This window comes from Nelumbo lutea, chromosome 8 (genome assembly GCF_056320005.1).
Source record: "Nelumbo lutea isolate HS-2025 chromosome 8, American lotus-T2T, whole genome shotgun sequence".
NCBI lineage: Eukaryota > Viridiplantae > Streptophyta > Magnoliopsida > Proteales > Nelumbonaceae > Nelumbo > Nelumbo lutea.
In genome coordinates this window covers 51,888,822-51,915,969 of record NC_142691.1, presented here as the reverse complement: position 1 = coordinate 51,915,969, position 27,148 = coordinate 51,888,822, and the positions used below count along the sequence as shown (strand labels likewise).

The following is a 27,148-nucleotide window of genomic DNA, read 5'->3' as shown; positions in this document are numbered from 1 at the left end:
CTAGGGCTAAGGAGAGGGTTAAGGGAATCTGAAATGGGCATAGTAGATGATCTTATCTCCTTTCTTAGTATTGCTTTCCTGGATCCTTCTTGTCAGGATAGTAGAGTTTGGTCGGTATCCCCTTCTGGCTCCTTGTGCTTAGTTTTTCTCCTCCCTCCTCCAATTCTCACATCTGGTAGGTTCTTTTCCTACAAAGGAAGTTTGGTGTAATCCTGTACCCACAAAAATAAGAGCCTTTTGCTGGGAGGTGGTGCTCCAGAAAATCAATACTTTAGATAATTTACAAAAAAGGAGGCTAAATCATTGCCATCTCTCCTCATGCTTGTTGCCTTTGCTTGAGAAATGGTGAGACAATTACACATATTTTACTATCTTGTCTCTTTGCTTCTTTTTGAGGAATTGATTTTCTTCCTTATTTGGCTGTGGGTGGACCCATAGTTTTCAAGGTGCCAAGGTGAGGCTAGGGGACAGGGGGGCGCCTTGTTGCCTAGTTGGCGTTGCCTAGGCGATGGATTTTTTAAGTAAAAATCACATTTCCTAAGGTAGTTCCCTAGGTTCCATAATCAACTTTCTTTAATAGCTATCCATAGTTTTCATAAGAAAATTATAAACTGCATGTTTAAGTATAGAAAATCAACATATTTATGAGAAGAAAAAGAAGAAAGGAAAGAAAATAAAAAAAAATATAGGGGCAGAATCCCTATTTTTGTTATAGGAAAAGAAGAAAAGAAAAATGTGTTGAGTAGACACAATTTTAAGTTCTTCCCTTACTTATTGGTTCAGATTTTGAAGTCATTGAGGGTTCAATAAAATAGTTACCAATGTTTGTGTTGATTAAACCCTAACAAATAAGAAAATAATAAGGAGAAAATAGTTTATAAATATCAAATATGAATATTTTTGTTACCAATGTTTGTGTTGATTAAACCCTAACAAATAAGAAAATAATAAAGAGAAATTAGTGTATAAACACAAAATATGAATATTTTTCTTTAATGTCTATTTTATAATTATAATCTAAAAAAAATAACAATATAAAAGTATTTTAATACACAGTATGCAAAAATGCTAGGCGATTGGGCGATGCAAGCCTCCAAGGGCGCCTTGTTGCCTAGGCGTTGCCTTGACAACTATGGGTGGACCCCTCCCTCGGATGTGGCAAGCCTCTTTAACCCAAGCTTCTTCCTACTACCAAAGAATAGGGGTAAAGTGATGTAGAGGGCAACAAGAGCAGTTGTTCTTTGGTCTTTATGGAAGGAAAGGAATAACAAAATTTTCCAAGGGGTATAAAGATTGATAGAATAAGTCATTGACTGCATAGCCATTAAAGTTATACATTGGCCTTAAAACCAAACGAAGCCTGTCAGCAACTCAAATTTAGTGATCCTAGTCCTCCCCTTGTCCTACTAGGTATGGGTGTCATTTCTTTTTTGGGTACTGACTTGTGTGCTATGCCTGTAACAGATACTCCAGCTTCCCATCCAGGAGGATTTGATGTAAGAGCGAGGGTGATAGTGGAAGGAGGAGAGAGGGTGGTGGAAGGAAGTGTAAGGGGACAAGTGAGGAGGCGAACAAAATCTGGAAATTGATTTGTACAGGGTTGGGGGAACTAAAAAAAGGAAGGAGTCATAGAGCTGTTGTAGCCAAAATGAGTGCAAGAATGGTAAAGATCTATTTCAAATGTTGGATGGAAAGGATGTAGAGAAGGAAGAGGATGCTTATTGTATTAGGAAGGGGGAAAGAGGAATAAAGAAGAAAATAAGATCTGAAGTGGAAAGGCCAATCTCAGACATTGAGGGAGATTTAGAATTTAGTGGTAGAGGGAATAGGAGGAAGGGTCTAAATAAGGGGACAAAAAGGCTTCTTCATGGGTGTTTTGCTATTTTTGTCTCGATGAAAATTATTAGCTCGAATGTAAGAGGTCTAGGGAGTGCAAGAAAGAGAAGGGTGACCAAAGATCTACTCTGAAGGGAAAAACCCGACATTGTGCTATTACAAGAATCCAAACTGATGGAATTAGATGGGTGATGGGTTAGGAGTTTCTGGAGGTCTAGAGGTGTAGGTTGGATTTCGTCTCCTTCTTGGGGAGCCTCGGGGGGGGGGGATTGTAACACTGTGGAGGGAGGACGTGGTGGAAGTAGTGGAAGAATTGATAGGCAAATTCTCAATTTCCGTCAAGGTTAAGAATGTAGAGGATCGGTGTGTATGGGTTCTAACCAATGCTTATGGCCCTGACTCCTGTAGAGAGAGAAATGAAATGTGGGAGGAATTATATGCAATAAAGGGGATTATGGGATGGTCCTTGGTGCCTAGCTGGGGATTTTAACGTCATTAGATTCTCTGTAGAAACCACTAATCCCCAACAGGTAATCACAACAAGCATGACGGAATTTAATGGTTTTATTGAAGAGTGTGAGTTGAAGGAATTAGCTCTGCTACAAACCAGTTATACTTGGTCCAACTTTTAGGAAACCCCTTTGTCTTTAAAGTTGGACAGCTTTTTATTTAACCTAGCTTGAGAAAATAGATGGGTAAACTTGGTTGCTAGAGTATTACCTAGGGTCATCTTTGATCATTGTTCTATCTAGATAGGCACCGGGTCTTTTCCTACTAGACCCAAACCTTTTAGATTTGAAAATATGTGGCTTACCCATCCAGATTTTGTAAAAAAAGTGAAGGAGTGGTGGGGTGAGGGGGTCAAGCTTCATAAGAAGTTAAAGAGGTTGAGAGCCAAAATAAAAGAGTGGAATAGTGATCACTTTGGTAGAATTAAGGAGCAAAAAAATTAGCATAATCTCTTGAATAGAAAAGTTGGATGTTAAGGAATCCCAAAATGGTTTGACCGAGGAAGATAGAGTGTTAAGGAGACAATTGGAAAAAGGATTTGGACGAGGTGTTATTGAGGGAAGAAATCATTTGGAGACAAAAATCTTAGACACAAGTGGATTAAGGAAGGCGATGGAAACACTAGATTTTTCCATGACTTGGCCAATGGGAGACGAAGAAAGAATTTTGTGACCAAGCTAGAGATAGAAGAGGAGGTGATTACCAACCAGGGTGATGATTACCACCCTGCCCTGCAGACTTCCCCCAAGTCTTAAAGTTATTATCTTTTTTCTCTTTTTTCTTGGTTTCCTCTGTTGACTTAGCCTCTTTTGTAGTAACTGCTCTGCCTTGCAACCCATGTAAACAGGCCTGTTCTGTCCCTTCTTCTTCCTCCCTTTGTCCCTCCTTCCATGGTTGAGCTTCAATGGAATTAGCAAGCCAAACAGGGAGCTAAACCATCTGAAACAACATCTATCTTCCTTGGAATGTCACTGGGTTTAACTCCACCTAGATTCAGTGCAGCTGAGTGAATATCAAAAAATCAAAGACACCATCTAATCTTGCATCACAGGTTATTGCTATTGACTGATACTTCCTCCTTCCTGACATTTGAAAGGAAACCCAAGTAGTCTGACTATTACGTTATCCTCAACCTCAAAACTTTTGGTGTTAGAGAGAGGACACCATTTTGAGACTGTGACAGCACCAGCCTCTGAGTTAATATTTAAAGCTGAAATCTCTACTTCAACTTCACCCAGATCAATCAGAGCTTTACAAGATTCATAAGATTCCACCACAAATCCTTTGGTGGGCTTGAAGATTCCACCACAAATTTCTTCCCTCAATCTCTTTTCTTGCGTTGCTACCAATTTACAGATTCTTCTTCCTTTTTCTGCAGTCATCCATCCTGTCAATGGATTCTGCCTCTTTCTTTTGTTTGCCCACTTTCTTTTCCTTTGCTACAGCCTCTATTTGTTCCGTTTTCAGCTATTGTGTAAAATCACTCAGTAACTCTGCCACTACCTTCCATCCACGACCCCTTCTACCTTCTGGGAAGCAAACTAACTGCTTCTTTCTTCCTCCAAAGAATTCCTGCAGAGTTATGTAACATCCTTCTGCATTCTTTTTTACATTCCAGCTCATAGCTCATATCTATTTCTTCCATCGAAGTTAAACTCCATAAAGATCACTTCTTTACCTTTAGAACTTGCTCCCAAAGCAAACTTCAGCATCCATCGATTACTTGAAAACTTTCCAGCAGTATTGTGGCTTTCTTTGTCTCCCCTAATCTTCAAGCTCTGCTGGCCTCTGATCCTTATCTCTTCGAAAATGAAATCTTTTGCTTAATCTTCATCGCTTTCCTCCATCTTGCAGCTTCTACAAACCTTTCCTCCATCTTATCTGATAGTTTTTTTTCTCTGGAAGGCATTAGCAGTTCTTTTAACCCAGTTAAGTCTAACATCCATTATCTCATGTCACCCACTTGAATTTCTTTTTCACTATTGTAGTTCGTCCAGCTTCTTTCTATTGCAGCCATTCCACTACCAGCTTTGAATCATCTTCTATAATCAGCTGATATCCTGGTAGCAGCCAAGGCAATCCAGGTCCCTCGGGGATAGGAGGGGTGCTGAGAGATAAAGACAGCAATGTCTTAGCTTTATTCTCAGGCTCCATGGGTATAGGAGACTTATTAGAGCTGAGCTTCTAGTGGTGGTACAAGGTATTCAGATTGCAGACCAGTTAGAAGTTCAGAATCTGCTTATTGAAGGAGACTCCAAAGTTGTTGTGGGTTGGTTAAAAAATCCAGATTCAGTTATTTGGTGCTACAGGGACATTCTGAGGAAAGCTAATTGGTTTTCAAGGAACATGACTGCTAATTCTCTGTGGGTGGGTAGAACAGCTAATAACATAGCGGATGGGTTAGCTAAGCAAGGAGTATCAAGAGAACATTTATTCTGGGCATCTCTGTAACCTTTCATTTCCTAGTCTGATGTAATACATTGTTGTTGTTTAGGAGAGGTACCAGCATGTGCTTCTCCTTGGGCAGTCTGTATTGTAATATCATATTGTTTTTTTTTTGAATAAAATATCACTCATTTATCAAAAAAAATCAGCTTATATCCTTTGCCTTTTGCACTCCCCTATTGCCTACCAGTGCCCTCTTTTTTAGTAATAAATGTTAAGTTTTTTTTTTTTTCGAAAAAGGGGATGAAATTATGGGAAAACAGTGCTCATATTAAACACTGAAGCATTCTTTTATTGAAATGGTTCTTGAGTACATAATGGTCTCAATGTCTAAAAGGTTTTATTGTCCTTTTCATTCTGGCTTTCTAAATGTTGATGCGCATTCTCAATTTGTGCAATCTGTACATAAATAAGCATATAGGGTATATTTGGATTGTAATTCTGGATTCCTTGTTTTTTCCACAGTTTTTTGAGCATGGAAGCCCTGACCAGAGGAAAGAGCTTGCAAATCAACTTAGTGGTCATATTTTGCCTCTAAGTCTTCAGATGTATGGGTGCCGTGTTATCCAGAAGGTATTTTAACTTCGTTTAGTATGTTAATTTTTGTGATTAATAAATTTGCATTGCATGCTGATGGTAATTCCTAATTTGTGTCCTATTTTGGTTTGGCAGCATTAATGTATTTTAGTTCCTTTTTTGGGGCAATAATGTATATGTACTAAAAGAATTGGGATCTTTGGAGCTCTGTATGTTGTTTTATTAAACAGTCACGAGACAAAAGTAACACTGTAACCACAGGTTAAAATACTAAACATTTCCTTTAGGGGTGCAAATTAGGTATCCAGTCTGAAGGATTTTCCCTTCAAATTTTAATAAATGCTTAATTCGAGCTCACCCAAGCTGCATCTCTAATTTCTACTCAAGCTGCATGGATATTGATCATTCCCAGCTTGTCCAAGCTATTTCGAAGTTTAGATTTAATGCACCTTTAGTAAACATACTAGATAACTTGTTTTTAACTTTAGGGTAGGCATACTTTTCTAGTCATAACTTTCTCTCGGATAAAATGGCTGTTTACCTCAATATGCTTGGTCCTATCATGGTGTGCTAGATTATGTGGAAATTTTATTATTGCTTGATTGTCATAGTGGCAAGGATAAAAATTTTGCAACATATCGGGGTGTGGTGGGTGTAACACCTTGATAGACTGAATACTCAAGGTTTTGGGATTTTACTATTTTCAGGGTGTAGTCAGGCCCAAGGTTGACCCCTTGTAAGATTTTGTAAAAAAAAAAAAATAGCTGTGTGCCTTTGTTTCACCCAATATGCAAGTTTGTGTGTATTGGGCAAATCGATTCTTTGAACCTTAATAGTAGAGCTTCCTTGGGTAATTAAAATTATTTTTTGACTATCTGAAGATATTTCTTAGCCACAACAGTTCATAGACACCATGCCAATGCCGTTGCCCTATATTCAACTTTGAGTCTTGGACAATTGATCTGCCACTTTGACTCACTTTTCCATGATACTAGACTACCATCAGCAAATGCAACTATAATTGGAGGCAGAATGCTTGTCATTAAAAGAATCATTCCAATCAGCATTTGTATATGCTTTCTTATTAATACAATACTTCATAATAGCCTTGTCTCAAAAAAAAAAAAAGATTAGAATAAAGAATCTATCTTTCAAGTGTTCCTTCAAGTAATGCAATATTTGTTCAATTGTTTCCATATGATGTATTTGAGGCTGTTGCATACAGTGATTTTAAAGGCACGCCTCAGGTGCGCCTAGGTGCACAGGTGAGGCACATTTCAGGGTAGGCGCCTCGCCCAGGTCCTAGGCACAGCCTTTTCAAAAGGCACACGCTTGGCGTGCGCCTGGTGCGCCTTGCGCCTCAGCCCAGAGATGCGCCTTTTGAAAATTTGACACTTTTTTGCTTTTTTTTTTGTGTCTAGTGGCTGTTGGCTCCGCCCTTGGACCCCTATGACACATCCCTCGAGGCAAGCAAAACAAGTCCACACTAGGTCTTAAATTCCTGTCAAAGTGGAGTAGAACCCCCTAGATGGTAATGTTGTTCATTCATTCATCCTAATAAAATGTCTTCTTAAAAAGCAATTAAAACTATAAAATCATTATTTGTTGTGTAAGAACTAAGAATTTAAGACCTAACGTGGATTTGTTTTGGCTGGCCTCGAGGGGTGTGGCACAAAGGTGTCTCGTAGAATCAGGAATTTAATATGTTTTACATCCCATTAGCTACTTGAAGTAATGCAGTTGAGAAAAAAAGAGTGGGGGTTTTATACACTTAAAAATGTTTTATGTATTTGATTTTATTTTTAAATTCTCATTTGAATATGCTTTACATGTTATATTTATGTATTTTAGTATTAGATAATATGTGTTTTAAAACATTTATTTAAAAATTAAAGTTTATATTTTTGTTAATATTATGCTTAATAAATTTTTGATTTTTTGAAAATTTTGGCATTTTTTTAATTTTTTAGCTTTTTTTATTTTTTTTATTTTTGTGCCTTGCTTAAAAAGTTGTGCGCCTCGCTTTGTGCCTTGCACCTCAGGCGCAAATTGACCCCTGTGCCTTGTGCTTTTAACACATTGGTTGCATATACATGAGGGGATGAGAGATCCATCATATGGTCGCCCAAATATTGCGGAATAAAGGGGGCAAATTTCAAAAACTTTTCTCTCATTTCAACTGGGAATCACATTCCCTATTTAGAAAATCATATTTTCAAGGATCAATCTTGAACCATAAACTGAACTAGATTTGAACCAAAAGGAGTGGGAGAGAGGTATACCTGATACAGATAAATATTATCTCTCAATGGAGGTGTTCACGCCCAAGGAAGGATCCAAAGACTGCTCCCACTGAAGATGGCGCAGTGCAGGATGTAGCAGAATCAACAGCGTTCTCCAAGAACTTGATCCGTCGCAAGAATAGTTGGATGGCATGTGAGCACTGCTTCCAATCAGTCCTTTCACAAAGGGTTGATATCAAGACCAAATCTTGATCTCTCTCCTACAAAGAAAACTTTCCTCTGTGATTTCAGCTCTGAAGACTAGAGATCTTTTCCTCTCTTGTGTTGTGATTTTTTTTTTTTTTCTAAAGGCTACCGACCCTCCAACAGTTATAGGCTTAAAGGGATCATCTCTTAATCCCATTAGGAGTTGCTGATCCAAAGCATATTTGGATAAGAAGCCCCTTTAAGTGATAAGGGAGAACCCTTATTTTATCTGTAGATTGGATCAGCCCTCTCCTAATCCTATTAGGAGGTTCCCAGATCTAAATCTTATTTAGATCTTGGACTCTCTGAGTGGATAGGGTCAAGGTTCAATCCTATCAACTGATTCAATCCCAGATATGACCCTCATTTAAACTGATCAAATCAACCCAGTTCGAGATGGGCTTTAGGCCCATTAAGGTTGTGTGCTCACTTAGCCTTTCAAACTACTGCCTAGTTGGGCCTCCTTGTATGGCGTGGGGCTTAAACATTGATTTACACATCAGCCACATGGGTTCAGCCCAACCTTTGTTACAAGGCCTGGCCGAATACATTGCTATGGACAGTGCACCCCATGAAACCCATCAAATGGGCTCTATGGGCCCAACATTTACCCTAAGTGGTCCCTGGGCCAAGCCACATTGTAACACCCTGGGACTGTGGGCAGATGCAAGATTAGCTTATCAGGTATTGCCCTCAATGGTCTTACACTCAACCTCTTGGCTCATAATGATCAAACATTGCCCGACAAGAGAGGACCTCTCCCTTGGCTGCAAGGAACAGTGTTGCACTCTCTGCTTATATGGATCCTAGGAGTTAAAACCTTTTGCAAACATTTTAGAAACCATTATATATATATATATATATATATATATATATATATATACTTTTATATTTCATATAAAATATATTTTGCAAAACAAATCTCAATGATTGAAATTGGCCGGCAGTCTTGGTTTCCATCAGTGAGAGTGCATCCCCGATCATTACTTTTGTCCGACAAAGGGGTTGATCCTGTCACTATGATTACCCACTCAGATGAATTCTCAGACTGTCCCAACATACCCAAGTTTTGACCCCCGCTAAGGATCTCACTGATTGGTACATCAAAGACAGCCCAATCCGACATCCAATGTAGTATCATAATCGAGTCTAGGGGTCGGGTGTAACTTTCCAATTTTTTCCCATTAATCTCCAAGGTCCAGGGCAATACTGAAAATCTGGTCCGGTTCAAAGATTCAATTAGTCCTACACTGTATGTGCCTAGGGTCTCACCCTGGCAGCTGAGACAGGCCACCCCAACCGACTTGCTGGCACAACAGTGTCAACCTTATCAGGATAGGTCTTCCCAAACCGACCCACCGGCTGTGAACATTCTAAACTAACACGAGTCTCATCAAGTGTCTAGTTTAAGGGTATTGCCCAGAAACATACCAAGGGAACATGAATCAAATATGTACTTTTATTCACTTACAATAAACTCATAATGTACATCATTCTAATTGAAGCTAAGGGCATACAAAACTGTCTAACAATACATGGACTGGTTGCATTAACATCATGGTAAATATCTAGTTGGGACCTTATGGTTGCAACTTGGGTTGGGTTGGGTTGGGTGGGGTCAAGGTTCAAAGTATCGTTACGTATCGGCCCATATCGGCCGATACGTATCGTTCTGGGACCCTTTCGAATGCCCCTATAGTGAATGTATCGGGGGTTTGACCGGTTCAGGGGATGGAGGGGTCCTAGACCAGCTCCCCTGAACTAGTTTTGAAAAAAAAAAAATAAAAAAAGGGTAAAAGAACGAGTATTGAAACACCCGATACGCCCCTACCGGCATATTGCACGTATCGATATTTTGAACCTTGGGTGGTGTGGAGTTTATATTTGGTTTAGGGTTGAAAATAACAACCTGACATGTCTTCATGTTTGTATGAATACATATATAAATTTGCATGTATATATTGGAAAAAGTGGCTGTGTATGTATATATAACTATGTGTCCATGAACAAATGCATTTATATGTATGTATCAACAATTGTAAGTTAAAGATAAAAATTTTCTAGAAAAATAAAAAAAGATAAAAAAAGAGTTGAAAAAAATTTCTAGTTTGATATGAGTGTACAACTCCTGAAGTACCATAGTTTTGTCCTTGTACAAATGACAATGCTAGATGACTAATTTTAAGTCTAAGAAATAAGAACAATCTAGCTTCCTTTTTTTGTGAAAGAAGTTTGGAGTGTCCCTATCCCCCTAAAAATTAGTATTTTTGTTGGGAAGTTTACCATGGTTGCATCAATATGTGCAACTTGTTGCAAAAGAAATGATCAAACTGGTGGTTGTCTCCCAACTAGTGCTTCTTGTGCAAGTTGAATGGTGAGAATGCTTAACACCTCTTAATCTCCTACCCTTGTGTTTGCTGTATATGGGAATGGTTTTGCTCTTTTTTTGGTTGCAGGTGGATCCCTCTTGTTAGTTTGGATAGGCGCTTTAGTCCATCTTTCCTAAGGAGCACTAAGGGAAGGAGAATATTGTAGAGATGCACAAGGGCAGTGGTAGTTTGGACAATTTGGGAGGAGTGGAACCCAAGAATCTTCGTGGAGAAAGGGAAGAATAAGGAAGCAGAGACTGTTACTGAAGGGGTAAGCACACTATGTAAAGACCATGAAGCTTTTTTCAGATTTTACAGTAGAGTACTTGTACAGAAATTGGGGTTCAATTGATGGCTCATCATCTGGGAAGCACAGAATCCATGGTAGTTTGGACAAGGGCAGGGCAGTGGTAGTTTGGACAATTTGGGAGGAGGGAACTCAAGAATCTTTGAGGAGAAAGAGAAGAATAAGGAGGCAATTATTGACTGTTACTCAGGGTAGCGCACTAGGTGAAGACCATGAAACTTTTTTCAGATTTTACAGTAGAAGACTTCTTCAGAAATTGGGGTTCAATTGCTGGCTCATCGTCTAGGAAGTCAAGAATCCTTGGGGTTTGTCACCCCCAGATGGAGGATGGACGAAACCATACTTTGATGAAAGTAGTTTGGGAAATCCAGGGCCTTTTGCAATTGGAGGAGTGATTTGGGATGAGAGGAGGGAATATACGTGGATTGTTTTCGGCCAATTGGTCTAGGTGATTTAATTAGGGCAGAGCTAATGGCTGCTGTTTTGGGGTGCAAAAATAATAGTCGGGTGGATGAAGAAAAGGGAGGGGGTGATTTGGCAATACAGGAATGTCTCAGGCAGTCCAAGATGTTGTCAAGAGCTATGAACATTCAAGTTATATGGTGAAGAAGGTCTGCTAATGGATTGGCTGATGGATAGATAAGAAAAGAGTGCATAGCAATCACTTGTATTGGGCTCAATTGTAATGGATGGTGGGCGTTCTTTTGATGTAAAGGGTGTTCAGATTTAACAATTTCTTTTTGTAACCTTTTTCTTAATTAGTTTTAGTAAAATTTTCTTTGTTGCTGATGAAAAAAAGAGCAATCTGGCAAAATAAAATGAAGCCAGGCCAACCTGAACCTAGCCTGACCCAAAAAAATTTGATTGTATTAGGGTTAAGATTGGGGGTTTAACATCTTGCAACCACCTTCTCATCAACTGTGAGATAATGGGCTCCTAGTTCTAAGATTTTCTTAAGCAATGTCTGGGTTGCAGATTGGGTAAAAGAGATATTTTGTATGGGATGGCAGTTATTCAAGCTGTAATGTATCCAAAAAAAAATCATGCTCTACTGTGGTGTATTTGGGAGGAATGTATGCTAAAGCATGGCCCTCATAAGATCTAAAGGGGAGAATCCTATTTTTATATAATTCTTGGATGAGAGCTAATAAGCTGTTTAGATGTACCACTCTTTGGGATTTAGTGGGAAACATGATGTAGTTTCTGAATTCTTCATGCACGAATTTCTCTAAAAGAATCAGCCTATATCCCAGACCTCTTGTGGAGAATATTCTGCAATTTGATGGCAGCTGTAGAAACTTGATGAGTTACAGAGGCTAGGTTGGTATTAGGGGCAGAATTCTAAAATTTAATGATCTGGTTTGGGCCTTCAGTGAGCTGATTGGGTAGGCAGAAGCTGTAGAAGCTGAAAGCCATTCCTTGTTGGTGGGTTTGAGGACTGTGGTGGTTTTTAATCTCTCTTTGGTGGTGGTGGAAGGAGACTATGGATTGTCATCAGCTGGATGACTCATTTGAGGATGGCCCATGGAGATTCAACTGCCTATTCAATGACATCAAGGAAATTACTTCATATGTGGATTACTAGAGAGCTTAATAGTGTGGTGGATTCTTTAGCCAAATTTGGGGTGGGCAGGGGTTCCTTGTATGGTGATTCATCTTTGCTTATTTAAAGGATTGGGAGGGTCTTTTTTGGCAGTTTTGATTATCTTATTTGTACATCTTCTAATGTACATCTACATTCCTTTCCTTATTTTGTTTCAATGAAAGTTTTAAAAGAGTACAAAAGTCTCCAACCAACCTCTGATTGCAGTGTTTGTATGTGGATGTATTGGAGTTTTTGTTTCTTAACTTCATATCTAGCATCAAATTCTGCTTCACAGTCGGTGAAACTGAAGCATTAGCACTTTTACACATGGAGAAAAGGTAAATGTGTTCTTTGCTCTCACATTGTTTTCCTTGGCACTTAGTTGCAAGCATCTGGATCTCTCTTCATTTCAAAATTGCAACAGAGCATTTGATATTATTCTATGCCATATTGACATTAAAATGTGGTATACTAGAGCAGTTGTATCCAACATGATTTGGCAATATGAACAGTTGTTTGGGTGTCATAGTTTTAGAGATGTTGAGGAAACTTCTCTTCTCTCTCTTATTTTTCTTTTCGATTAGTATTTGAGGAAAGCTCTGTTCATTTTTTTATCAATGACAATGAACACTTTTTTATTAATTTGTTACATAAAATGAGTTACAGTAGTACAGTTAGAAGTATTTTCTTGTAGGATAGCATGCACTATCTACACCACTTTTTTTTTTTTTTTTTTTAACGTTATGTTTCCCATAGAACTGACCTCAAAACAGATGTCTTGTTTCCACTCCTTGTTGAGACAAGGCACTGGCTATGTTGTTTGTACTTTTAGGAGTCCATTGAAAGCTCTGTTAATCATAATTAGGGGTTTTACATATATCATTATGCCTAATTCATGTTGGAAGTGTGAAATTTAATTATTGAAGTGATCTCTAGGAATGCTTTAAAAAAGTGATCTTTGGGTGCCTAGGTCATTCTACATGAATAGTTCTATCTTCCGTGTTCCTTGTTCAGAACGCGAGTCCAAGATTCTAATCCTATTCTGTATGTTGGTTTAGGCACTTGAGGTTATTGAACTGGATCAAAAAACTAATCTTGTCCATGAGCTGGATGGACATGTTATGAGATGTGTACGTGATCAAAATGGCAATCATGTAATACAGAAATGCATTGAGTGTGTCCCTACAGAGAAAATTGGATTCATAATTTCAGCTTTTCGTGGTCAAGTTGCAACACTGTCTACACATCCATATGGATGCCGTGTTATACAGGTAATAAAGCACTTCTTTTTTTGTGAATTCTCTATTTCTTATTTCTGTCATCATATTCTTATGGAGCTGCTTTGTTTATTTGTTTATTTATTTGGTGTTTTTTTGGAGTAGAGAGTCCTGGAGCATTGCACGGATGAGCTGCAAACTCAGTGTATAGTGGATGAGATCCTGGAATCTGTTTGCACTCTTGCCCAAGATCAGTATGGAAACTATGTTACTCAGGTTGGCCTTGGTTGCTTTCCTGCTATAACTATTATATTATTCCTCTTAGAGTGAATCTCATATAATAACTTGGATTTGATGAGATACTATATGTTCAATAACATATTTTAGAACCTTGATTCATAAAAGGAGGAGTGCAGTCTTGATGTTGGAAGTGTTTTGTTTTACACGTTTCCTCTTTTTCCCTTTTCTTTGTGTTTTTGTTATGTGCATGTGGATAGTGGCATTGAAAGGACATGGTAGGGGGTGTCAGATTGGGCAAGGCTGAAAAAATGTTCTATTTTTTAGGTTTATCTTTCAAAGGTATACATTGTTCTCCTTTTTCTTATACAAATAAATAAATTGTTCAGATGCATCCCTAGATTAGGCAATGTTCCTTCGGATAGCCGAGAAGGGATTATTTGTGTTTTGAGACTGCTGGCCTAGGGGAGTAGTTTTCCTTGTTATATCTGTTTTGATGCTATAGTGTGCCAGTATTTGCACTTTTCCCCCTTATTCAAGATTCTTCTGGATGTGGAAGTTATACTTTTTTTCTTCATCTTACTGCTATCAATAAAATATCTTTCATTGTTTTTGATGAAAAAAAGACTTGATGAAATAAATGATAGAAAAGAGAAGATACTAAAGGTGAAATTATTAACCAATTCAAAGTTCAAAGGAAGTAAACTATTAAAATACTTTGAAGTGGCAGTATTAAATTTATGAGGTATTACAGATTTTTTAAAGTTTAATCTCTGCTATGGTTCCAAGCACTTCATGGACTCGGCGAAAATCAAGTCTCCTGCATGGTGTTGGTCGGTGGGTTTTCTACTGTAGAACAGTTTTTCAGTGGAGTGTATAAGATGAAAATAATTTAAGAATTTTCAGAAATCAATTCCAAGAGGCTGTTATTTTAATCGATCTTTTTGCAGTAAGGGTGGCACATTGAATTTCTACCCTTCAGGAGTTCAGACCTATTCTATCAGATTATTGCCTGGATGCTAATGTCTAATGAGTAGCTAGCTTTGACAAAGGACTTCTACTTATTCTGTTTGGTAGTTTAACTTTGTCAGTTGTCTTTAGGCAATGCCAGTATGGTTGTAATCAGGTTGGATCGGATTATATCCAGCTAGACGCTGTTTTTTTTTTTCGATAATTCAGGTACTTGCATTCTGTTTTGATCCTCCTATTATATTGCAAAAGTTTTCTCTTGTTTTAGGAGCAGTGGCGATGGATTTTTGAACTTATAAGAAGTTTAAGAAGGTTTATGAGAGGGAAGCATTGAAGGAGACTTCTCTTTTGTCTGGTAGTGTTTAGAAGAAAAACAAAGTTCATATTTGTGTCATTAAGAGTGGCTTCCAGACATAATAATGGTGATGGGGATAGTTTGGTTCTGGGAAACATGTCTGAGGATGGAGGTGGCATGAACCAAGAGCAGGTTGTTATTTCTATCCATCACTATTAGTCACAGTCTCACAGAGAGGGTGGAAGAACTGTATCCAGTTGAACCAGTAGGTGATATGAACCTGAATATCGAATTGCAGAAATTTACTTGTTTTCTATAAATTGGTTGTATTGATAAAGGATTGTTTGGATGCTGATGAAACTATGGTTAGGAAGGATGGTGGAGAGGAAGCTGAAGATGCTGGTGTAGTAATTGATAAAAAGTTTAAGGTAAATAAACATGTGGATATTAAAGAAGTGATAGATAAAGAAATAGAGGTAGGGAAGAAATTAGGGGTGTTCTTTTTAGGAGGTAAGGAGCTCTAGGATAAATTTTCTGGAATTAGAAGAGTAAGAGAGAATAAGGCCCTGTTTGGTGGTACTTTTAAAAGTACTTTTCACTTTAAAAGTATGAAAGTACGAAAAGTACTGGAATACGTTTGCTTGGGGTGTTTTTTACTTTTATTAAACATACGTTTGGGTGTTTTTTGGCCTCTGATATACTTGATACTTTCTAAGACATGTGGCTTGACCAGACTTGTGATACTTATACACTCCACCATGTGGTAGCATATATGAATGCCACATGGAAGCATAGGCACATTAATGTATTCATTGACATGTGGCATGCAATATTGTTGACTTACCTTCAGGTGGCACATGACATTCATTTATGCTGCCATGTGGCATCCACATTGTCATTGATCCAACATTTAGATGCTACATGGCATCCATATATGCCACCACATGGCATCTACATGTCAATGACCCATATTCAAATGTCATGTGGCATTCATATATGATACCATGTGACATCCCCATATTATTGACTTCCATTCAAATGCCACATGACATCCATATATGATGCCATGTGGCATGCATACACATAAAACATTTTGTTGTATCCAAACACGACCATTTACTTTTACTTTTCAAAAACATGTTTTTGAAGTAAAAGTACGAAACCTAAAGTATACCATGTGCTTTGTACTTTGGTGCTGTTGAAAGTATAAAGCACAAAGTACTGCCAAACGGGGCCAAAGTATTTTATGTACTTTATACTTTGGTATTTTTGGAAGTACAAAAGAAGTCTATCCAAACAGTGCCTAAATTAGGGGTGCTTTGTACTTTCATACTATCGAAAGTACAAAGCACAAAGTATTACCAAATAAGGCCAATAAATTCTTAGGCCTGCATCTTCAATATACTTTCAGAAAGCAGGGTGAGATGTTTCAGAAGGATGGATAATGTGGAGAAAGTTGATTTTTTTTTCCTTGAAAAGATGGATGATACTGAGACTTGAAAGGAATGTTTGAATGTGTACTTTTGCAGTTTTCCCTAGTTATGTGAGGAGGATTTGCAGAACATGGCAATAATTGTTCACAGAAAAAGGTTTGGTTATATTAGATGACGAGGGCTGGCTTATTAGATGATTGGGCATGAATTATGACAAGTCTAAATTGGCTGTTGATTTTTCTTGGGACCAGGTGGCTAGTAGGTTTGATAATATGGAGTACTTGATTTTTGGTCTTTTCAATTGGGTCATGGTGATGTGGTGTCTTCAGGAGGTTATGTTGTGGGTTTTTCTACATGTATCTTTTCCTTTTCCTTTTCAATGAAAATTTTCTTTTTACTGTAAAAAATGAATACTGATGGACAAACCGTTCTAAATTATCAATGGCTTGCTGGTTTTGAAAACTCATTGAAAATGTAGCTGCTGGCTAAAATTCAGGAGTTAAAAATATGCTGCATCAACAAATTGGACATAAATATAAGTGGAAGAAAATTGTCAAGTAGAAAATTTTCTGAAATTGAGGGGAAGATGTGCCATGGACAGTATGGTTTTTGGTAAGATGGCTAGAGTTTTGAGGAATAGCTAGAATTGCTAGTTCAGTTTGGTTCTCAGATGAGCATGTACATTGGCAGATACTCTAGCAAGAGCAGGAAAGTTGAGTTCCCAGTGAGTGGATCTATGTAACAAAATTAGTGGTTAAGGAACCAAAGGGTGTGCTTATCTTTGTGCTGATTTCTTTTCATGGAATCATTCTATACTCGAGATTCTCCCCTATTCATGATTAAATCCTTGATTTACTGTTGATTATGATTACAATCCATTTGTAGCTTGACTCCTTGTAACCTGTCTTAGAGATTGTCGAGCTATATCTATAAAAGTTAATATTTGATGTATGCCATCACTATACTATTTGAGCAGGTGGAGACATCAGTTTATTGGTGGTGCTTTTATGCTTAACTTTTTTATGTTGTTTTGTATTTCCTCTTTTGACATGTCGTGCTGACCCTCAATTTTCCTGGAAAATATGCACACTAGTAATATGTGTATATGATCTTGCCATTTTGATCTTATAAACTATTACCCAGATATGGAAAAGTCATGGATATGGCATCAGATATGAAGTTACACTGATAATTGAAGTATCCAACATGATATGGCACCCTTGTTCGGGTATCTTGGTATTATAGCTTGTAAACGAGTCCTTTACCAATTCATCAAATTACAATGATAGAGTTGTTTTAATATTTATTTCTTATTACTGCTTATCTGGTAGAAACATCTGCTTTTGTTTTCACAAAGTATAAATGTTTCTAATCTAATGGTTATTTTATATCGATATTTTTTCAGGCTATCTTCTTCTAATGAATTATACTTGACTCTTTAGTTGTTTTTCTTCCCCCCTACCATTTCTCCATTTTCCTCCACATAATTTCTTATGTGTTTTCACTTTTTGCAGCATGTTTTGGAGAGGGGAAAGCCCCATGAAAGGAGCCAAATTATTGGCAAGTTGTCAGGGCAAATTTTGCAAATGAGTCAGCATAAATTTGCATCAAATGTCATTGAGAAGTGTTTGGAACACGGTGATACTACTGAGCGGCAATTAATGATTGAGGAGATTGTTGGGCAGACAGAGGGAAACGATAATTTATTGGTGAGTTGATGAAAAAGCCTCAAAACCGTATTTGAGTTAGTCATTTAAAGCATGTCCTTGCAATAGCTTAGCCCAAGAATGTGAAGTTTCATATTCTAAGCATATTTAATGATTCTTGTTTTTTTGATCAATAACACACTATATATTAAAAAAATAAAGAAAGTGATAAGGTATTCAAGGTGTACACCAAAAGGGAAGGGCTAGGGAAAAAATAATACCCTTGTTCCCCTGACCTTATAAAAGTCCTGTGAGACTCAAATGTACAAAAGAGACATAGACATAGTTGTCAAGGTGCCAAGGTGAAGTAGGCTAAGTTTTATTAGTTATTGTAACAAAACCCGGGAAGGGCAGGTATAGGAGGTGTTATTAGAAATCATCTAGGTGAAGTTGTGGCACTCTTCTCGGGACCAATAGGTATTGGTGATTCAATACAGGCAGAATCATTGGCTCTACTTCAAGGCTTAAAGATGGCTGAGCAGATTGGTACAACAGACTTAGAAATAGAAGGAGACTCACTGCTGGTCATTTCTTGGGCTAAAAACATTACATCAGCACCTTGGAAGCTCAAATTTATATACAGAGAAATTAACATAATTGCCAGGAAGTTCAACACTCAGTTTGGCTGGATCAAAAGGACTGCACATGGGTTGACGGACACTCTAGCAAAACAGGGGGCAAATAGATCTACCTTGTACTGGGCAGAACTGTAAATGCTTTGTAGTATTTGCAGGTTGGGTTAATGCTTTCTGCAACCAATATCTATTGTATTTCGATATTTCTCTGTTATTAATAAAATCCTTTTGCTGATTGTTTCATAACAGTCAGCAATCATCTTTACCAATAATTAGTGGTGATCTTCACTAGCTAAGTACAAACTTCTTATTAAATCCACAAATATGAATTAGTGCAATAATGTCTATTATAATGTTATATATACTTACAAATAAAATATAAAATTATTATAAAACACCTTGTACCAAAACAAGGTGTGCGCTTGGGTAGGCATCCTTGCATGGACTCTCAGCCATCTGGGTGTTGCCTTGACAACTATGAACATAATTGGTGAATGTGTTGGACTTTGGACTTTAGAATGTGTTGAACTCTGAAGGGGGTAGAAAGAGTAATGATGGAGAGAGGTCGAAGTGTAGGATTGTTTCAGAAGGTGAACAGGTGGAAATCTGAGTTGAAGGTAGAGGCCAAGCGATTTTTGTTTGATCTTGGAAGGGCTGGAGGTATAAACCAGTTGAAAATTAGAGAAGACAGAAGGGCGACAGTAATTCTAAATGATGCAGCAGTTCTGTGGCTGAAAGGTTTTATCGATGGAGTTAATTATTCTGTAAGGAAGGTTGGAGGAACTCCTTAGAAATCCATAGGAAGAGATTTGAAGTAGAACTTAGAAGGAATGGAAAAGGCTGGTTCGTTAGTGTCACTGAACTCTTTGATAAAAGGAGACAGTTGGTGTGCTTTCCGGAAGGGAAGGAGTGACAGGGTTGGTTGGAGGTTGCTAATAAGTTACAGGAATTTTTGTTACATACTGCCGATGCACTGATAAAGGTGCAGGGTGCAAATTTGGAGGTGTCCAGTGAGCATAAGCCCAAGACTCAGATAACAGTGGACAGAAATGAGGGAGTGCTATAAGTTCCAAAACAGAGGTCATCCTCTGGTGGAGAGATATTCGGCAGTTCGATGGAGGTTAAAAGATTCCTGTTTGAGGTGGAGAAAACTATTTGGGAGAGGAGAATGGTAATATCAGCTACAAAAGAGGTGAAGAACTGGAGGAAACTGCTGGATACAGTGGTCTGTAACTTAGGCACTTCGGCTAATTTAGCTTTGAAGCCATTCTCTGACAGTAAAGCTGTAATCGATGTTGGTGAAGAAGATTGGGACTTCACTACCTTTGAATCCGAACTGGGTTTGCTTCAGCTCCAGAAGTGGAAACCGTTCTGTAATGAAATGGAACAGCACTCGGGAAGCCTTCCACTTTAGTTATTTGGCCTTCCATTTCACTTGTGGAGTGAGCTAAACTTGGAGAAACTGGTTACGTTACTGGGAGGAACTGTGGTGGAGTTTAACCTTCAAGATCTTGTAGCTGCCGAGGTCAAGGTTGCGGGAGTGAAACCAGAAATGATACCCAGATCTGTTGAAGTGTTTTCAGAAGGTTGCTGGTATCATGTGTGGCTAGTTTCGGAAGTGGAAGCATCACTTTGGGGAAGAGGTTCCAAGGTTGAAGATGCTGACATGGCGGGCTGGTACACATGTGGCGTACACTCGATGGTGAATAATAAGGGCACACAGAGAAGTCCCCATGGGGAAGCTGAAAAGTTAGCTAAGGAAAACCAAACGTCAAGTAATCTTATTAAGGAAAAACTTGCAAAAAATTTCAAATTAAGTGGTGAGAAGGTGGGCTGGTTTTCCTTTGCTGACAAGACGAAAAGAAGGGGTGGGTCGATGAATTATAAGCTGCGCATGGGTGACTCCGAACCAAACCAGGTTAGACCCGGTTCATTATTGAAGGTTTTAGCTGGCCCACATGATTGTTTAAGTGATCACATGGGTAGGGGCTTGTTTCGTGTGACATTAGACCAAAAGAATGGCCTAGCTTCTTCTCCACCGAAGCCTGTTAGGGCTGGTTTCGATCAAACATTGAAGATTGGCTCCAAATGCTAGTTGCAATGGTCTGCGCGCTCAAAGGAAGTTTTGCAAGGTGTGGAGCATTCCGTCTCAGGCTGGAGAACTCCAAGGAGTGCTCAAGCTAGTGCGATTGTTGGGAAGGAAGCGGTTTTTGATCGGGTGGCTTGTAGTGTGGAGGGGGTTGTTGAAGAAGATGAATTGGATGGCTCTGCCGGTCTAGATAGTTTAAGGGAAGAGATCTGGCAGCTAGAAGAAGTGGAAGACACACTATACCTAGGCCGCCTCTTTTCAGAAGAAGCTGGAAATGAAGTCCTTGGTGAGAAGCCCCTAACCGTTGGAGAAGAGGAGGTCAAGTTAGCAGATTGCAAACAAATGCGTGTGGAAGGAAATCTTCTCTCAAAGACAGAAGCACCTTTGCCGAACCAGTTTGCTAGGCAGGATGTATGTAAGGAAGGAATTGAGGCTTCCAGTGGCAAAACAAGAATGCTTCAGCAAGGAATAAATAGTTGGGTATAGAGAGTAGTCCCTGTGATTTACAACAGAGAGGAAATTTACCAGCCCAGTTCCATCTCGAGGGTTTAGGACACACTCACAAACCAATACAGGGAGTGCCGGATTCCACTCTCAGACCCTGTAACCCTCCTCGACTTCGGCAAAAGTCAGGTATTTGTGTCCATTCGTTTTGTGTTTCTAGTGACTGTCTCGTCTGTTGTGCCAGATTCCATTCCCATTCCAGAGGATGAAGCTCGTGGTGGAGTAGAGGAAACAAAGGATAGGAGTAGAAGTGGTGGGGGTAGGGGTAGAGGAAGGTAGAGATAGAGATACAAGACTTCGGGAAATTTTTATGAGGTTGGTGGATGAGCCTAGGGAAAATAACACACAAAAGGAGAGGGTGGAAGATTTAATTTTCGGGGTAGGAGGAGGTGAAGAAATAAATGAGGATGGGGGCTCTGAAGGGCGAGAGGTTACGAAGGTGAATAGCGAGGATACTGTGGCAGATTTCGTACGGAAATTGGGGTGCCAATTAAAAGATCCAAATGATCTCAAATTTATTCTAGAAAAAAAGGAGGGGGGCAAAGTGAAGGGGTAGAGGAAGGTAGAGATAGAGATACAAGACTTTGGGAAATTTTTATGAGGTTGGTGGATGAGCCTAGGGAAAATAACACACAAAAGGAGAGGACAGAAGATTTAATTTTCGGGGTAGGAGGAGGTGAAGAATTAAATGAGGATGGGGGCTCTGAAGGGCGAGAGGTTACGAAGGTGAATAGCGAGGATACTGTGGCAGATTTTGTACGGAAACTGGGGTGCCAATTAAAAGATCCAAATGGTCTCGAATTTATTCTAGAAAAAAAGGAGGGGGGCAAGGTGGGGAAGAAAAAAATTGAATGAGGTTGAAAAATTGATGAGAGATTTTGGAGGGGACAAGAGTGTTGGTATCAAGGGGGATAAGAGGAAAGGGGTAAAGTATTGAGGCTTTGGGTTTGAAGGGAAAATAATAACTTAGTAAAATGAAAATTGACAGTTGAAATGTTAGAGGGTTGGGTAGTGCTCGGAAGAGGGAAGTAATTAAAGAGGCAATAAAAAGGGTTAACCCGGATATAATTATGATTCATGAGTCCAAGAGAGCAGGGTTTGATGCTAGGTGGGCTAGGAGTATATGGAGAACTAGGGGGGCTAGTTGGGTTATGGCACCTTCATGGGGATCTGTTGGGGGAATAATAACTTTATGGAAGAGTGAGGTGTGTATAGCAATGGAGAAATTAATAGGCCAATTCTCAGTTTCTTTGAAATTTAAGCAAGTGGAGGATGGCTATGAATGGGTGTTAACAAAATGTCTATGGACCTAATGATTATAGAGAGAGGAGGAATCTTTGGGAAGAATTGGGAGATGTAAGGTGATTGTGGGGTGGTCCATGGTGTTTAGGAGGCGATTTTAATGTAATTAGGTTTTCGGAAGAAACAAATAATCCTAGACAGAGGGTGACCACGAGCATGGGGAAGTTTAATCAATTTGTGGAAAGCTTTGAACTTAAAGAAATCCCATTAGCCTGCAGTGGTTACACTTGGTCCAACTTACAAGTGAATCCCATTTGCTCTAAGTTGGATAGGTTTTTTTTTTCGGTGGATTGGGAGGAACATTGGGGTAGTAGCTTGGCCTCTAGAGCACTTCCAAGAGTAACTTCAGACCATTGGCCCATCATGATTGGTGTGGAAGAGATGGGAAGCATAGGGCCTACACCTTTCAGATTTGAGAATATGTGGCTTCTTCACCCGAGTTTTATTAATAAAATCAAGGAGTGGTGGTTAGAGAGTCACTCTGCAGTCGAATGGAAAGGAATGAAGTTCCGTAAGGAATTACAACTATTTAAGGGTAAAATCAAGGAATGGAACAACTTAGAATTTGGGTGGTTGGAAGAGAGAAAGCAAACAGTAATTGATCAATTGGAAGAGTTGGATGGGAAGGAGGGGAGGGGAGAGCTAACATAGGGGGACAAAGAACAGAGGTGGAATTTGCAGAAACAACTGGAGGATGAATTGTTCAAGGAGGAAGCCAGTTGGAAACAAAAGTCAAGGTGTAGATGGTTGAAGGAGGGAGATAGGAATACACATTTTTTTCATTGTTAGGCAAGTGGGAGAAGAAGATAAGGAGTGGTTGTAGAGAAAATTTGAGGTGGAGGAGGTCAAGGAGGCAATATTCTCCATGGATAGATCAAAGACTTTGGGCCTAGATGGTTTTGCGATGGCATTTTACTAGGATTGTTGGGAGGTCTTGAGGGAAGAGCTAATGCTAGTCTTTGAATAGTTCCACAGAAGAGGAGTGATTGACCCAGGGTTGAATTCCACATTTATTGTTTTGGTTCCCAAGAAGAGAGAGCAACACATCCAAGGGATTATAGACCTATTAGCCTAGTGAACAGTCTATATAAGATCATTGCGAAGGTGTTGTCCCTTAGGATTAGATAGGTGCTCAATACCATCATCTCAAATAATCAAGGAGCTTTTGTGCGGGGTAGGCAAATCACTAATCAAATTCTTATAGAAAATGAGAGTGTGGAGGACTTCAATAGATGTAAGAAGAAGGGGGTAGTCTGTAAGATAGATTTGGAAAAAGCTTATGACTTTGTAGACTGGTCCTTTTCGTTGGAGGTGATGACTAATTTTGGGTTCGGTGATAGATGGTGCAGATGGGTGTTGGGGTGTATTAGGTCTTGCCACTACTTTATTTTGGTGAATGGAACAATGGTAGATTCTTCCCATCATTGAGGGGAATAAGACAAGGAGACCCCCTTTCTCCTTTCTTGTTCACCTTGATTGTGGAAGTATTAAGGAGTTTAATCTCTAAGGTAGATTCTAGAGGGCTAATTAAGGGTTGGAGAGTTGGCAGGGAGAATATAGCACCAACACACTTGCAGTTTGCAAATGATATGATTTTGTTTTGTGAGGGGGGGGTTGACATGAATTGAATTAGAAATGTGAAACTTACAGTACAACTATTTGAGCAAATGTCCAATATGAAAGTTAACTTTGATAAAAGTTGTGTTGTAGGTGTGAATATGGGGAAAGCGAGACCTTTGAGTGTGCAAATATTTTGGGTTGTGGAGTATCGAATTGGCCTTTGATTTACCTTGGTCTTCCTCTTGGAGTTAATCCTCAAAAAGGAAGCTTTTGGACTCCTGTAGTGGAGAGGTTTGAAAAGAGACTTGCTTCTTGGATGAAAAACTACCTATCTCTTGGGGGAAGAATTACCTTGATTAGGTCTACCCTAGCTAATTTGCCCATCTATTATCTCTCAGTCTTTAAGGTACCTGCAGGGATTGCTAGTAAGTTTGAAAAATTAATGAGGGACTTCTTGTGGGAACCGGGGGAGGAAAAAAAGGATCATAGGGTTAGATGGGAGATGGTGTGTAGGAATAAGCTGGATGGAAGGCTAGGCATTGGGAATATTAGGAAGAGGAATTTGGCTTTTTTAGGGAAATGGCTGTGGAGGTTTTCTATGGAGAGGGAGAAACTGTGGATGAAGATAATTTGTAGTATTCACGGGCTTGTAGAGAATGGTTGGGACTCTGGGATTCTGGCTATAGCTACAAGAGCATCACCATGGAAATCCATCCAAGATGTTTTGCCTCTCTTCTCTCCTTGGATCAGGCATGATTTACACTCGGGTAATCTCATAAAGTTTTGGGAACATGTTTGGGTTGTGGAGACCCCTTTGAAAGAACAATTTCCAACTCTATTTGTAATCTCCACCCTAAAAAATGAACCAATTTCCAGTTCCCTCGTTTCCTCAAACTCAAATTCTGGATTTGCTTGGAACTTGGGTTTGAGAAGAGCCCTCAGGGACACAGAACTGGTTAATGTTTCATCTCTTTTGTCCATTCTTGAGGGGGATCTTCTTTGTCTCCCTCTGGATCCTTCACTTGTGCATCCTTTTTTAAAGTCCTGATACAACCAGAAATTCCTTTTGGTTTGTCATTCCATGTCAAGGAAGTGTGGTGTAAACCTATACCTCCGAGGGTTGGGAAGTTTTCCTTGAAAGAATCAACACATGTGACCTACTTCAAAGGAAAACCCAATAGGTGTTTATCTCCACACTGGTGTGTTTTATGCAAAGCTGTTGGTGAGTCTGGGTACCACTTAATAATATCTTGTGTTTTGGCAAAAAATATTTGGGATTGGTTTGCTTCTTTATTTGGGTGTAGGTGGACACCTCCAAATAGTCTGTAAAGCTTGTTTTCCACTTCACGTATTGAATGCTCAACGAAAACATCAATAATTATGTGGAGATGTGTGAGAGCTGCTATTTGTTGGACACTCTGGGAGGAAAGAAATGGAAGAATCTTCTCAGAAAAGGAGAGAGGCTTGGAAACTTTGGTAGAGTTGATTCGTATAAGAGTAATACACTGGCTGAAGACAATGAAGGAGTTTACAGATTTTTCAACAAATGATATGCTAAGAAAGTGGAAAGAAGTGCTAGCTCAGTTTCAAGGAAGAAGACTTTGAATCTCATGTGGAACCCTCCACCTCCTGGTTTTATCAAACTAAATTTTGATGGCAGTAGCATGGGGAATCCAGGGCCTTTGGGTATTGGGGGGGTCCTAAGGAATGAGAGAGGTAATGTAATAGCTATGTTTTCATGTCCAATTGGAGTGGGAGACTCCTTGAGGGCTGAGGTGTTAGCAGTGTTGGAAGGGGTACAAAGGGCCAAAGAAATTCAAGACAAGAAATTGCTTATAGAAGGAGATTCTGCGATTGTTGTGGATTGGCTGAAAGAAGACACTTCCAAGATGTGGAGCTACAACAATGAGAAAAGAAAATTCAAGTGGCTGATTAAGGATATGGAAGACCCATGTACTTGGGTTAAAAGAAATGCTAACTCTTTTTGCTGATGGATTGGCTAGGCAAGGAGCTTTTAGAAATTATGGGTTTTGGGCTCAATTGTAAGGGTCCGAGTGTTTAAATCAGTTGTACTTTTCTGGGGAGTTAAGTATCTTTATCTCCACTTCCCTGTAACTCTTTTCCTATTTCAATGAATTCTGTGGTTATTGATAAAAAAAAAAAAACAGACAACTATGAACATAGATAATTACAAGTCCTGAAAGAAACAACTATAGATTAGGATCATCCAATGAATTGAATATCAATCCATCAAGGAAATTGCACTAATATCCAAGAAACTCCAATATGGGAAGAGAACTGCCTAGCAAGTAGCAACAACCCTTATCCATTCTTCTACAAGCTGATCCACCATTACATCCCTCTCATGGGACACCAATTTGCAATTAATATCAGGGATTAATTGTGATACTGTAAAGGCACAACTTCTAAAAAGCTTATAACCAATCAAGTGGTATCATAAAAGTGGTAACCAATCAGTTGGTAGTTTGTATCATAAAAATCTAGGGGGGGAGGTGGTTTGATTGGTCAAAACCCTTTTGGCACTATAATTTTACCCTGAATATTAATGACTTCTCTTTTAGCCTTCACCTTCCTTTGCCTCTCTTCTTATGGTACTTATCTCAATTAATTTTCTTTCCCTTGGCAACTGAACTTTCCAATTTTTTTTATCCCATTATGATAAAAGTAGATATCCTTTCCAACTGCCACATTGCCGCTTGCATTTATTTTCTATGGTGTCTTGTTCCTTAAGCAATCCAAAGTACCACTTGCATTTGGCATTACCCCAAGAAAAAAGACCTCTGCCCTCAAATATCTTGGTATGAGTAACTCTTCTACCCAAGAATTACTGTGGTTTCTTTATGAGGACGAACTCTTCTATCTAACCTGATAGAAACATTAGATCAGGTTTTATTAATGTGTAAAAACAGAGGAAATTATTGGTAAAAAAAAGGAAATGTTCCACCTTATGGAAAAAACAATCTTGAGAATTCATAGAGAGAACAAGGAGGCTCGACAGAAACGAGTTTTGCAGGGTTGACATTGGTATTCTAATCTCACTTATACCATGGGAGAGGAGAGGAAGTTCAAGATGGCAGGGAAGGACAAGGAGAAGGTTCACTTGAAAATCTGAGAAGGGAGCAGGGCGACGATTCTCCTATCGGAGGAGGCGTGTGTGTGGTT

At 39.0% G+C, this 27,148-nt stretch overlaps 1 protein-coding gene across 6 annotated transcripts in view; it reads left to right on the top strand.

The window, feature by feature from the left end:
* The window catches only part of PUM5 (pumilio 5), a 50,491-nt gene that overhangs the window by 9,959 nt on the left and 13,384 nt on the right, over nucleotides 1–27,148 (top strand). For all 6 annotated transcript variants that reach the window (XM_088958591.1, XM_088958590.1, XM_088958594.1 and 3 more), the window contains exons 5-8: nucleotides 5,257–5,364; nucleotides 13,137–13,349; nucleotides 13,461–13,571; nucleotides 17,744–17,938. In XM_088958591.1, coding sequence (XP_088814717.1) covers nucleotides 5,257–5,364; nucleotides 13,137–13,349; nucleotides 13,461–13,571; nucleotides 17,744–17,938 — 627 coding nt within the window. The remainder of the gene's footprint in view (nucleotides 1–5,256; nucleotides 5,365–13,136; nucleotides 13,350–13,460; nucleotides 13,572–17,743; nucleotides 17,939–27,148) is intronic.